Source organism: Lissotriton vulgaris, chromosome 1_1 (genome assembly GCF_964263255.1).
Source record: "Lissotriton vulgaris chromosome 1_1, aLisVul1.2, whole genome shotgun sequence".
Lineage (NCBI taxonomy): Eukaryota > Metazoa > Chordata > Amphibia > Caudata > Salamandridae > Lissotriton > Lissotriton vulgaris.
Window position 1 is genome coordinate 1,342,850,004 of NC_141685.1, and position 13,204 is coordinate 1,342,863,207.

Consider the following 13,204-nt stretch of genomic DNA (forward strand, 5'->3'; position numbering starts at 1 on the left):
CGGAGAAAGAGGACAGCCTTGACGTGTGCCACGGCCCAAGGGGAAGGGGTCCGAGCACCGACCATTAACCGCAACCTGGGCTAGCGGCTGCTCGTAGAGAAGCTTGACCCAAGCGATAAAATTGGGGCCAAAGCCAAATTTAGCGAGGGCTGCCCATAGGTAGGGCCATTCAATAGTGTCAAATGCCATCGTGGCATCAAGGGAAGCGACTACTGCTGGCTCGGCGAGAATAGAAGCTCTCGCGAGGACACTATGGAGCCTACGCAAATTAAGAGCAGTGTTTCTGTGGGGGATGAAGCCGGATTGATCCGGGTGGATCAGGTCACAAATCACAGCAAGCATCCGATTGGCCAGCACCTTGGCGAGGATTTTGGGTTCCGCATTAAGGAGGGAAATGGGGCGGTACGAGGCACACCGGTCACGAGGTTTGCCATCCTTATAAATGACCACTATAGTAGCGAGGCGCTGCTCAAGGGGGAGGCATCCAGCCTCAACCGCCTCGAGGAACATGTGACGCAGGTGGGCGGCCATCTTGTCGGGGCAAAGCTTATAGAGTTCAATGGGGAGACCATTAGGACCCATTGCCTTACCCGAGCGAAGGGAACGGATTGCAAGGGCAATCTCATCGACAGTAAAGGGGGCCTCTAGAGCAAGGCAGTCCGCATCAGACACAGTAGGCAGAGCAATGTCCCGTAAGAGTAGCCTGGAGTCGGCCTCATCTCGGTCACTAACAGGCGTATAAACCGTACGGAAGTGGTCAACAAAGCACTCAACAATCTCACCCGGATCAGAGACAGTCACACCAGAATCACGAACAATGGAGGGAACAACACGACTCGCACGCTCAGTCTTATCCAACCACGCAAGAAGCTTGCTAGCTTTGTCACCCACATCATACAGTCGACCAAGTTGATTAGACCGCATCAATTTAGCAGCATCCGTGACACAGGCTTTATAGTCTGCTTGCTTCAATTCCAATTCATGCAACAGTGCAGGCGTGTCATTCCCACCCAGCCCGCTCTCAAGCGCAGTGATTTCAGTTTCAAGAGCCACAACAGCCTCCCTCTTGACCCTACGCTCGGTGACAATGAGTGACAGGGCGGACCCCCGAATAACCATCTTAAAGGCCTCCCAGAGAACAGTGGGGGAAGTGACAGAGCCCATATTCTCAGAAAAATAGCAATCTATTGCCTTAAGCAAGTCTGAGCGGAGCCGGGGGTTTCGAAAGTGCCAAGGAGGAATCGGGGGAACTCTGTTACCAGGAAGACCGCCCACAGAAATCGTAATTAGCAGGGGGGAGTGGTCCGAGATACCCCGGGGGAGATGTCGAATCTCACGGACAGTGGACAAGGTGGAGGCTAACATAAGAAAATAGTCAATGCGGGAGAGGCTGCCGTGCGCACCAGAGTGAAAAGTGTATTGGTGGAGTGCGGGATGTAGTGAGCGCCAGACATCAACCAAACCAAAAGTGTCAGCCATTTCACTGAACCACATCTGGGACTGTGGCAACACTCTAGGGGGTAGCCTGTCGCAGTCGCCGGACATGACAGAATTGAAGTCCCCGCCCAGGACCAGCAAGCCGTCTGGCAGCCCAAGGAGAGTCCTGCCTAAATCAGCATAAGTGGTAGCCTGCAGTCCCGGGGGGATATAGACAACAACAAACACGACCTGCTTACCCTCCCACCTCCCCGAAACAGCAGCATACCGCCCACGTTCATCAAGGATAACATCGTCGATAGCAAGAGCAAGGGAAGACCTCACCATAATACCCACACCCCGGGAACCCGAAGTGAAACCCGCATGTGCAACAAGTCGATATCCCCGGCGGTCTAAGGCCTTGCAAGCATTGCCAATCAAGTGGGTCTCCTGAAGAAACACAACATCAGGGGCGTGGCGCCTCAAGAATTGCAGTACAATGCCCCGCTTAATCCGGTCACCCAAACCATTTACGTTCCAAGAAAGAATCCGCATTTCACCCCCCCCCATTGCGACGAAAACATTCCACACCCACCCCCCAGCAGAGCCCACTATGAAAAGTCATTGCAAGATGTGAAGTACCATGGAACAAAGAACAAAACAGATTAAACAAAACAGAACCAAGTCCCCAAACACCAACCCCAAGACCCAAACCCGTTACAACACCCCCCTCCCTGCACCCCTGCTGACTAAGAAGCCACCCCCAACTGCAGTGTGCCTGTCGCCCCATACTTCTACACAAAGAACCCCCCGAGGAGGAAGGGAGAAATCACCCGTTACCGCACCGCCACGGGCAGAGTCAATAGGGAATAAGTCAATGTACACAGAACGTTTCATAGTCTCAATCGGAACCTCTGGGGCTTCTGTTACTCCTGGGCCGCTGCACCACCTTCCGCACCACCAGGGCCTCCGCTCCCAAAGTCATCTGCCGGCAACGAGTCCAGCCAGTCGGCTACACGTTCGGGTTGATCAAAGAAATAGGCACGCTCCCGATATTCGATCCGGAGCCTGGCCGGAAACAGCATGGCATATTTCAGTCCCCGGTCTCGTAGACGACGCTTCACTCCAAGGAAACCTGATCTTTGTCGCTGCACTTGAGGAGTGAAATCGGGATAGATGGAGACAGAGTTATTGTCATACTTCAGGGGACCATGTTTACGGGCGGCCTGGAGGATAGCATCCCTGTCCCGGTAGTGAAAAAGCCTGGCGATGATAGGCCTCGGTGGGTTCCCCGGCTTCACTCGACCTCCGGGAAAACGATAAGCGCGCTCCAAGGCAAAGAACTTACTAAGTCCCGCCGGAGCCAATTGGGCGACTATGAGTTCCTCGACCAGGAGATCGGTCGCTACAGCACCATCACCTTCCGGCACTCCGACAAGGCGTATGTTGTTCCGCCTGGCCCTGTTATCATAGTCCTCCATCCGCTTAAGCAGTAAGTCGTGCGATGCACGCAGATTGCCAATTTCGGACTGCGCCTCGGCCATGTCGGTCACCAGGCTCGACGTCTTGAGATCTAGTGCCTTCACCCGCTCATTTGTTTTGGCCAAGTCGGCCCGAATCAGAGTCACATCCACCGCCACCGTGTCTATTTTGGTCACCACGGCTTCAAATTGTTGACTCATGTCGGCCTTGAGTCCAGTAATGGCAGCCATTAGGTCTTGGAGCGATACTTCCGAAGTAGACGATGTGTCTGTTGGAAGTCCTTCAGCACCCATACATACGGTCCCGGGGGAGCCCCTCGGCTGGGTGTAGCGTTCGATCATGTTTGACTGGATCGATCCCCCCCGGGTTGCCGCCTTCCGGCGTTTTTCGGCCTCCACTTTCGTCGCCATCTCGCATTCAGTGTCGGTCAGATAGCCAGGGGAGGTGACGAGAAGGTAGAAAAGTCTCGGAACTCCGATGCGCCACTGAGACAGAGGTGTCGCAGCCTCCTTGCCAGTCCAACGGAGGATAGTGCAGGCTGAGAGGGCCGCAGGCAAGGCAGAGTAGGAGGAGACAGGAACAAAGAAAAGGAAACCGAAAGTGAAAGCAATACACCTCCGGCGGGCCAGATGCCAGGCGGCCGTTGTTGTTCAATTACAGGTCGGCCAAAGTGGGCAGCCGAGTCCCCGGTCGCGCCCGCGGGCAGGCCAGAAAGTTGCAAAGTCCAGAAAAATGGTCCCCAGGGTCCGATTGTGACCAGAGAAGGATCAGTAGCATCAGCGATGATGGCGCTGCAAAAGCCCGTCAAAATGACCAGGATAGATGAAGGATAGATAAAGAAGGACGGTGCGGGTCACGGGAGCTCTCTGCTCACGCGACCATCTTGGATGCCCGCGTAGCTCCTCCCTGAAAATCCTTTTAAATAAAGAATTAATTTCTTTGCAGTATCGCTGGTGTGGTCTGGCTTACGTGACTGAAAGTGCACGTGTTTGTTGCATATATAAATATATATATATATATATATATCACACCGAATCTCCTCCTTTGACAAAGAAGTAGAGGCCACACAGGGGAGACAGTGGAAGCTCTCTTTAATTAATCTGCGGCATTATGCATTTCGGCCTGGCGGCCTTCCTCAGATGCCTAGCAATGTTCAGGCGACCGCAACATTCACTGCTCAAATATCCTGCTGGCCCTTATTGGTCAGAGTTCGCCCTGCCCCCTTAAATTTAGTCATGTGCTCACCACTCGCCGCCGGTACTGACTACGAGTCCCAGAATCCCCTTCTCTGGAACGTGTTGCACGGGGACATTTCCATGTGGTTAGGCAAAGTTCAGGCAGTTTGTGATGTGCTGACAGTCCATTTCCCGTGACTTTAGATCAAAGAAAAGCTTCCTCTGGTCCCCAAACGTTCCTGCCATCCAGCGTTCAGTGTCCACAGGGTCGGAGAAGATATGACAGTTCGATCTCCCCTCCGTGAAGTCACAGACTTTGTTACAGCTGCCCTTGTGATGTCTGTGCTGTGTGGCGTGATCCGGGTCTCCCAATAACTTGGACAAAGAAGAAATCATGCAGGAGCATGTTTTTTCACCAGTATGACCCGGGCCAACCTTAAAGAACGGGACCTCTGTAGCGCGTTTCTGGCATCTGCGCGCAATATCACACCGAATCTCCTCCTATATATATATATATCCTTTCAACGATCTCTTAATGATATATAAAAGATACTCGGACACCTTCCTTCTGCAAACAGAACGTGATCAAGGCTTAACCGCCGAAACGCGTTGTTTGTTGCCGCAATAAATTGCTGTTTGCAGAAGGAAGGTGTCCGAGTATCTTTTATATATCATTAAGAGATTGTTGAAAGGATGTTTTTGGACTTCCGCTGAAACGCGTTGGGGGTTAGTTCCATGAACTGTGTTCCATGCTGGAATAAAATATATACCCACGAACCTTGTTGGAGGGTATAATTGGATGGTGAACATTGACTGGATTTCGAGTGCATTTTCACGCTTGTCAGCGTGTGGTGAAACGTTATACATACAGGGTGCCTTTGACCCTGGTGTGCACCGCAGTCCGAGGGTCCCGGTTTTTTTCAAAGGATGTGAACTGTGTGTGTATATATATATATATATATATATATATATATATATATATATATCAGTTTTATACAGCGCAATCTTGACTGATGACAATACTCGATAATATGTATTTGATCTTTATAGTCAAACTACCCAGGCATCACATGAAACAATGATCTAAGTTTCTATAGCATTACAGCCATCCCTTTGTCAAAGAAACATGAATTCTGTTCAGTGGTGGTAGGGTAGCCAATGAGAAATCCTTGTTGACAATAACACAGTCAACGAGACTACTGTAGAAGGCAACAACTCCAACAACATAGTAGGCTCTGCAGTTTGAAACTCTTGACCTGGTAGCCTGCCAATCTCGAACCCGGCAGATCACAGTGCTCAAATTTGGGTGGGCCAGAATCACTGATTTTTTATTTCCTAAGCATGGAGGACACAAAAGGAAATCCAAAGGAGAAAAGGCATCCACCACTGCGGCTTTTTCATCATCGACAGACAGGTGAGCATTGCTAAATGTGGTGGGTGGTCCTCCACCCCATGGTCTAAGGAAAGGCCTTCCACTGGACCGGCAGGATGCTAGGCCTCTCTACAGGATCATAAAGATCCTCTCTGATTTGTTTGGGCATAACACTCACCAGGCACTTCTAAGACTTTATGGTACAATGGTCCTATTTCATTGTGGCTTGGTCTCTCTCTATCAATCTCTTTATACTTAGTTTATTCATTGTCAGTTCACTACTCCCCTGGCTCTTTCTACCAAAAGGATAGGCAAACAATCTGAGGGCCCTTTCGCAAATAAATCTTTATATGCTAGGATTGTATACATAAAATTTAAAACTTCACTTTGGCCCTTTCTACAAAGAAATCTTCTAATGGTACAACAAGGTATGTTGGCGTGATCAGTGATATGTCATTGGTTGCCATAAATAATGAAACCTTTCTGTGCAATGTAGATATCTGGTTTGGAAGAAGACTCTTAAAACATATCAAAAATACCAATTGTGTACATGTGAACTAAAATACTAGAAATAGACATGAGATTGAGCTGTCAAGTCAATGTGATGGAGAGAAGCTGGGATGATTACCTTTAGCAGCAGCTGGTACTTCATAATTCGCTGCACTGGTTTGATGAGCAGGTCATTCAGTTGTAGCCGGTGGCCCAGTTGCTGCCTGAGTTCCTAGAAGATAGGAAGAGGTGTCAAAAACCAGAGGTGAGTAGAGACCTAGCATCAGAAATGGGGGGAAGTGGCAATTTGAGTTACTAATTTGAATAAAGCAGACGCAAGGAGATGGTGGAGAGAGTGCTGAAACTTTTCAGACACTAACCCTCAGTCACATATCTGGGTTGAATCCATCATCATTCTTTAGCTCACTTCGCCACTCGAGTTCAGACATAGCTATATGCAAATCAGTCTTGACCCTGTACCTCATGGGAACAGTCCAGCCTGAACTGCCAAGCCATCCATGTCTTCCCTGAACCGGAAACAAGCATTGTGGGACCCGTTTTGGGGTAACACCTCTCATCAGCCAGGCTAGCTTGAATCCAGTGGCAAAATGAGCAAGGGACCCACGTCTGGGCATATGCTGCCAGCTTGGGGCAACAAAGTATGCCCAGACATGTGTCCTGTGCTCTCCGTGTCACTGGAGTCAAGCTATCTTGGCTGAAGAGGGGTAAAAGCCCGAAACCGGTCCTAGGATGTTTGTTTCCAGTCCAGGGGGATGTATGATGATACAACGCGTACCAACACAACGCAGTATGTTACATCGCAGTTTTGACAACGCAAGTCGTTACATCGACTTGAGCTGGAGGGCGCTGGACGTAGGATTAGTGTGAATTACTATTCCAACTCCAGTCTACGTACAGTAGGGAAGGTGTTGGAATAGTAATTCACACTATCCCTTAGTCTAGACCGCCCTCCAGGGCAAGTCGATTTAATGACTTGCGTTGTTCAAATCATGATGTAACCATACCGCGTTGTAATGGTTTTGTGATAAAGGATGTTTCCCGTTCAGGGAGGACCTTGCCTGGCAGTTCGGGCTGGACTGTTCCCATTGGGCGCAGGGTCAAGACAGATTTGCACATGGCTGGGTCTAAACTGGAAAGGCATGGTGAGCAAACAAATTATGGATCTAGGCCCAGATCTCTGTACTGGGGTGAATGTATGACATTGTTCTGCATTTTGTCCATCAATTGTTCTTTTTTAATTTGACTAAAGGCATCACTTTGAAAAGACTTTGCTACAGAGGTAGGGGCTCATGTCATAAGTTGTTTCTCTTTTCAGAAGGATGGAACACTCATACAAAGCAAAGGGCTATCATCAGAAGGTCATGGCTCTCTTCATTTAGGCAAGTTTCTCCTCAGGGGTTTGGGCAATCTTTAGACTGGCCAAGCTATCTCCAGTGGAGCAAACCTCCCTTCAGAAGGGCAAGGCTGTTTTGTTCAAGGAGGGGCTCCCTTCAGAAGGGAAGAGTCGCTCTCTTCAAAAGTGTTTTTTTTTAATAAAAGGGCTCTGTCCTAAAAGCTGGGGCTTGATTAAAAAGGGTGGAGCTCTCACTGGATAGATGTCTCTCTCTCCATAAATTAAGTGCTCTTTTCAGAAGTGTGGGGTCCTCTCTAGAATGGTGGAAGACTCTTCAGAAGGAAGAGGCTGTCTTCAAAAACAAAGGACCCATTAACAATAGAACTCTTCAGAACGATGGGACTCTTAATAGGCCATGTTTCTCACAGGAAGGGTGATATGATTTGCTCCAGAACACTAGGACTACCTCCAAAAGGGTGGGGTGCTCTCCAGATGGACTGTCTATGGCTTCTGGAAAAGCAGACCTCTCTCAAGAAGAGCATGGACCTATATAACAGTACGGGGCTCCAACTGCAAGGGTGGGGTTCTCTTCATATGGGGATAGCTCCTTCAAGTAAGACAGGCGCTTCTGACAAAATCATGTCTCTCTCCAGAATGAGAAGAAATCTCTATGGAAGGACAGGACTGAATCAAGAACAGTAGGGTAATGCTCACTGAAAAGATCACTATTCAGCTCGCTGCTCTTCACATGCTTAAAGTCAAATTGGCATAGCAGAAGAGACAGTGTGTAATGTAAAATAAAAAGTACCCACTCCTGCTCTTGATCGAGAGGATTTGGTTCACATCCCATGTCCAATCCATCCTTAAATTGTAAATAGAGACTTCGAAGAAGCCCAGTCATGATCCATCTTTTTACTGAGGCAGTAATCTGTATCCAGGTTTCACATGTAAGGCCACCATTAACTCAGTTTTGTTCACGGATCCACCAGAATCTGTCAAATAGCACTGACTTTGAATTAGAGTCAACACCCTGGGTTAATGAAGCCTCTCTAAGCCTAAGAGACATGGCAGAGCCCACAGTCCCTAGTGAAAATCCAAGCAATTCACTGAGGTTGTTACACAACCACTGCATTTGCTTAGCATGGATGTTTATTATTAATAGCCAGGAGTGGCAACTATTATCAATGGCTTGAAATATAGTACCTTAAGAGCTGTTCATGCCCCAGGCCTCTGAAGCCAATGGGAGAAACTCAATGTGAATAGGGTTCAAGAAGGCTTGTTTACTTTCTACAACTTGGACTCCTTGTTCTCCACTAGCCCCTGAGCAGCAAATAAAAAGGCAGCTAAAAGGCTAAGGGAGGGTCAGCCATGTGATATCATCAGGAGTCAAAGGGTGAATGATGCCACTTCCGTTACACCAGGCATTTTGGTTAAGTAATATACATGCAAGAGACACCAGGGATGTGGAATTGCTATAGCTCGATGCCTAGGACCTGTTGTTTGGGGTCAAGGGCAACAAGTGTTCATGTGTATTTTGTCCTTGGGACAAGTAGGCCCAACCCCCTGCAGCAAAAACCCATTGGCTGCCAGTTGGCAGTCCCACATTATAGATCAGGAAAGGGCACTGTCTGCAGTTAAGGTAAGAATTTTGCCCATATGTTAATGCTGTTCAAACTTGTATTTATGGTTCATTAATTGAAAGCCTTTATTATCAGGGTGAGCGCTCTAAGTAAATGTTGTAAGCTCCGACTGTACTACTGACAGTTGTTTCAGTATAAAAATGTGTACACATGTTTTCAAAGTTTAGTAATACGAGGCTATGTGTAAAGCTCTCAAAATGCTCTGATTTGATGCAAATATTTGCTTAAGTTTGAAAGCAAGATTAAAGATTCTTTGATTTCAAAATAAAATGTTCATAAGAAATATGAAAGCAGGAAACATTTTGCTAAACTACTGTAAAATTTCAGGTACCATTTCTTTGCAGCATCATTTAGTAACATGTGTTGACGCACGCATTTCCCAAATATATTCATAATAGAAAATCAGTGTAACCAGTTTTAATAAGATTATGGGAAACAAAAAAACAAGCATTGGTAAAGCTAGTAGGCCTGAAATTGGTGGTCGGTTTTTTAGTTTTCTCAATGTGTGACTTGTTTTGGTGCGGTTTTGTAAAACCTTATTGGTGTGGGAGCTGCGGGCCCTCGCCATTACAAACATTATAACAAACATTGGTGAAAGCAAAAATTGTTTTTTGGTATCAAAAAGCACACACTGCCACAGTAGTTACTGGCACTAAACAAAACTACTTAGTCTGCTGATATGCTCCTTGTGAATGAGCAGAATGCTGTCACTCATAGTGAAGCAAGCCGATACAGCGAGAGACAGAATTTTAATATACACAAAAGGTCATGGTCAATGCCAGACCAAATTAGGGGCCCAATTATTAAAGAAAGTTTCAAATGTGCACCTATGGAATATGTCCTTGCATTAAGTGCAGCTATACAGCTTTCGTGAATTCCCAAGAACTTACAGAAGTGGGACAAGAAATAGTACTCCTACAAAATATTTGTGAACTGCATTTTAGCATGAACAAACATGCATGTGTTGATTTGCTCATGCGAAAATTTGAGTGTCTGCAAGTTCACATTTCCGCCAACCACTTTTTTCTCAATTCTGGAAGAAGGTTTACATCTTGGGTAAATTGCCAACATTTCTCAGTATGGGAAAAAATTAGAGAAGAGTTGTTGAAAACCCTTAAAACATGCAAGTTAGTAGGTTTGCACAGACTCAAAAGGACATTCTAACCCTGTAACTATTGTTTACCACTACCTTCAGCCCCAATATGTAGATCTGTGGAAATGTGGCAACATAAGGGGATTCCAAGTATTCAAACCATGCTATGGTATAAGCCCTGGCATAATCAGAGAGGCTATATCAGAGCACTTATATAATGAGATGGCTGCCATAATTTGTTGTTCCACTACATGGCACCAAAGGGGCAAGTGAATTTTGTCACAGGACAAGTAGATTTATGAAACAATCTGCCCCATGGACAAGTAGATATTTTATTAAATTCCACACCTCTGGACACAGAGGACTATCCTTTTTTGCTCTTCATTTTTAGCCGTTGGTCAGGCAAATACAGTCTGCACTGCTCTTCATCTTTATTACACCCTTCCTATGACAAATACTATGCCTGCTGAGCAGTTCAGCTCAAGAATAAAAACAAAACAAAGCAATCACACAACTCACCTCAAAATAGGTGTCGATGTATTCTGATACAATATGTTCAGACTTGGGTTTATTTTGACAGTAAACAACATACATGTGCAGGCGACGCTCCTGTAAAACATATGAGCCAACATGGTTAAACATTTTCTGGGCTTGCGAATCTAATGAAACACATATTGATACCTCAATGCAGTTACAGGCTTCTGTAGGAGACAACAGCATAGAAACACCTCACTAGCTATGCCACAATATTATACCATGAAAACAAGGTAAACTGCAAAGGGTCTTAACATTAAAGACTGTTGATCAGAATAATAGGACGTTAAATTAATTCTGAGCACCAATAAAGAAAATTGCAATTTATAGTGCAAAAAAGATTATTGAGAACGCTTGGATAACATGCTGATCGCCTTTGATAAAAAAAGTCTAGTCCTTTTAAAAATATAATTTTAACAAAATTAATGTATCAAACTTTTATGAACAATTGTGAAATTTTTGGAAGGATTTCCTTGACCTTAAAAAATGTGATCATTATTTAAATATTCATCCCTTCCAATAATCACTCATCTTTTTAATTATAAGGATGGGCACTTTGACATTTAATTCCGATCATCTTAAAATAATTCTAGTTACTTTAAACAATATTCCAATGACTTTAAAATTTGTGACCAGTATTTTTGCGACCAGTTTTGAATTTTGCAAACCGAACTACTTACTAATAGGTAAATTAGTAAAATTCGGAATCCCACTGGTTGGCATTCCAACTTAGCTACATCGCAAATAGCAACTCACTCTGAGTAAATACAATCACACAGATGGTCAGCAAACCACCATGTCTGTGAATGCATTTAAATAAAAATAAATTCTTTCAAGCAGCCCCATTTCCATTAAGGATGGAGCTGAAGGACAGGGGGAGGTTTTAAAAAAAATAGTAAGTTAAACAAATATTTCTTTGAGAGTTGGCAGTGGTCCCCTAGCATTGGAACACTGCCGAATTCCCCAGAAACATTTACATCAAGTCACAGAGTGAATATGGTCCAGATGGGACCCATTCCCTTTTGCGAACAAATTACCATCCTAACTTTATAGTCGGCAACTTTTCAAAGGGTTGCAACTGACATTCTAGTTGCAAACCATTGATTCATCTGGCACCAATTTTGTATTCAGAAGGAACATACAAAACCTGCCCCCTTCAAATACTGATTCGATATCCGGTCACAAACTCATTTTGGCAATCAGTAAAACTTTACTGATTCACAAAATACTTTGGTACATGGTCAAACACATTTTTGCAATCACAAACTCAGAATCGCAGAGCATGCAGCTAGGAAAAAGTTTTGAACAGTCCTCATTTCCTCATAAACACCCTCATCGTACCTTGTACAGCACTCCAATACTTAATATTGTTTAAAAATATCTTTAAACATATGCATACACGTTGAACAGCAATCCAGAACACTATTACCAAAAATAACAAACCTTTATGAAAGGTTCCTGATCACATTTAAAGTTAAATAGGCACTTTGTTTGCAAGAACTTTGTGCTCTGTACGCTTCAGAAAACAATGTATTTTCTTTTTGTAATACTCGTACAAAAGCGTTCATTGTGCAGTTGTAGCCACCACAATTAAATTGCTAATCAATTCAGAATATTACAACATTCAAAACTACAAGAAAATACAGCGATTAGAGAAGCAGATAAAAAGCGGTCGTATAAAAATAGATAGCAAAAATAAGCCTCATTAAATGTAATTTCTTTTCATACTGCACATAGCAGATAAAATTTGTACTGCATCAGAATTCAGCAATGTCTACGGATGCAACTACGATGCCTCTACTTAAAGCATCGCTGCAGCATCCATACAAACTAAATAAAGTTTGCAACACTGTAAACTGAAAAACGATGACTGGGGTGTAGATGTCAGGGGATTTACTGCGGCAGTTCCCATCCTAGGTAGACGAAACCTCAACCAGGGCCATATTTTCATGATATCCATTTAAAATAACTTTACATACAATGGGGCACATGCATCATCCTAAATACTGATCGCAAATGGCCCGATTCGCAGAATCTGCCCCTTTGCGACCGGTATTTAGGCAATTGGGATGCATCAACCCAAAACCCATTTGCAATATAGGTAATCACAAATTTTGCGATTAGCTAAATTGCAAATGCTTTAAGGGAATTGCAAATTACGATTCTCTATTTGGGATGCATCAAAGTAACTTCGCATTTTGGAAATGCTAGTTACCATCAACTGCAAGTTGTGGCACACGCATATGCCCCCCTTAGGGCATATGCGTGCGCCTCCACAAGAGCATACATGCCAAATTTGGGGGTGCATCAGGGTGGCCTTTAAGGCCCCCTATCTTCCTTCAAATTGCATTCGCAATTTGCGAGTTCCTATTTGGTACTCACAAATTGCGAATGACTTCCCATTCATTCCTATGGGCCTCTAGACCCACAGGAATGAATGGGAAGGCATTCCTAATTGCGAATCGCAATTTACGATTCACAATTAAGGAATGTGGAGGAATCGCAAATATTTTTGCAAAACCTACATGCATAGGCAACTGCGATTCCTTGATAGCGATTCCTTAATAATCGCTATTAAGGAATTGCAATTGCGTAGCCTGAGGCATATGCCCCAATTAATCTAAATAGACCTCATTTGCATTGTCCTTG

The 13,204-nt window shown here is 45.0% G+C and overlaps 1 protein-coding gene across 2 annotated transcripts in view; it reads right to left on the reverse strand.

Annotated features, from left to right (window-relative positions):
- The window catches only part of ARHGEF25 (Rho guanine nucleotide exchange factor 25), a 922,723-nt gene that overhangs the window by 165,481 nt on the left and 744,038 nt on the right, over positions 1 to 13,204 (reverse strand). For both annotated transcript variants that reach the window (XM_086966568.1, XM_086966567.1), the window contains 2 exons: positions 10,541 to 10,630; positions 6,074 to 6,166 (listed from right to left, as the gene is read on the reverse strand). In XM_086966568.1, the coding sequence (XP_086822694.1) occupies positions 6,074 to 6,166; positions 10,541 to 10,630 (183 nt within the window). The remainder of the gene's footprint in view (positions 1 to 6,073; positions 6,167 to 10,540; positions 10,631 to 13,204) is intronic.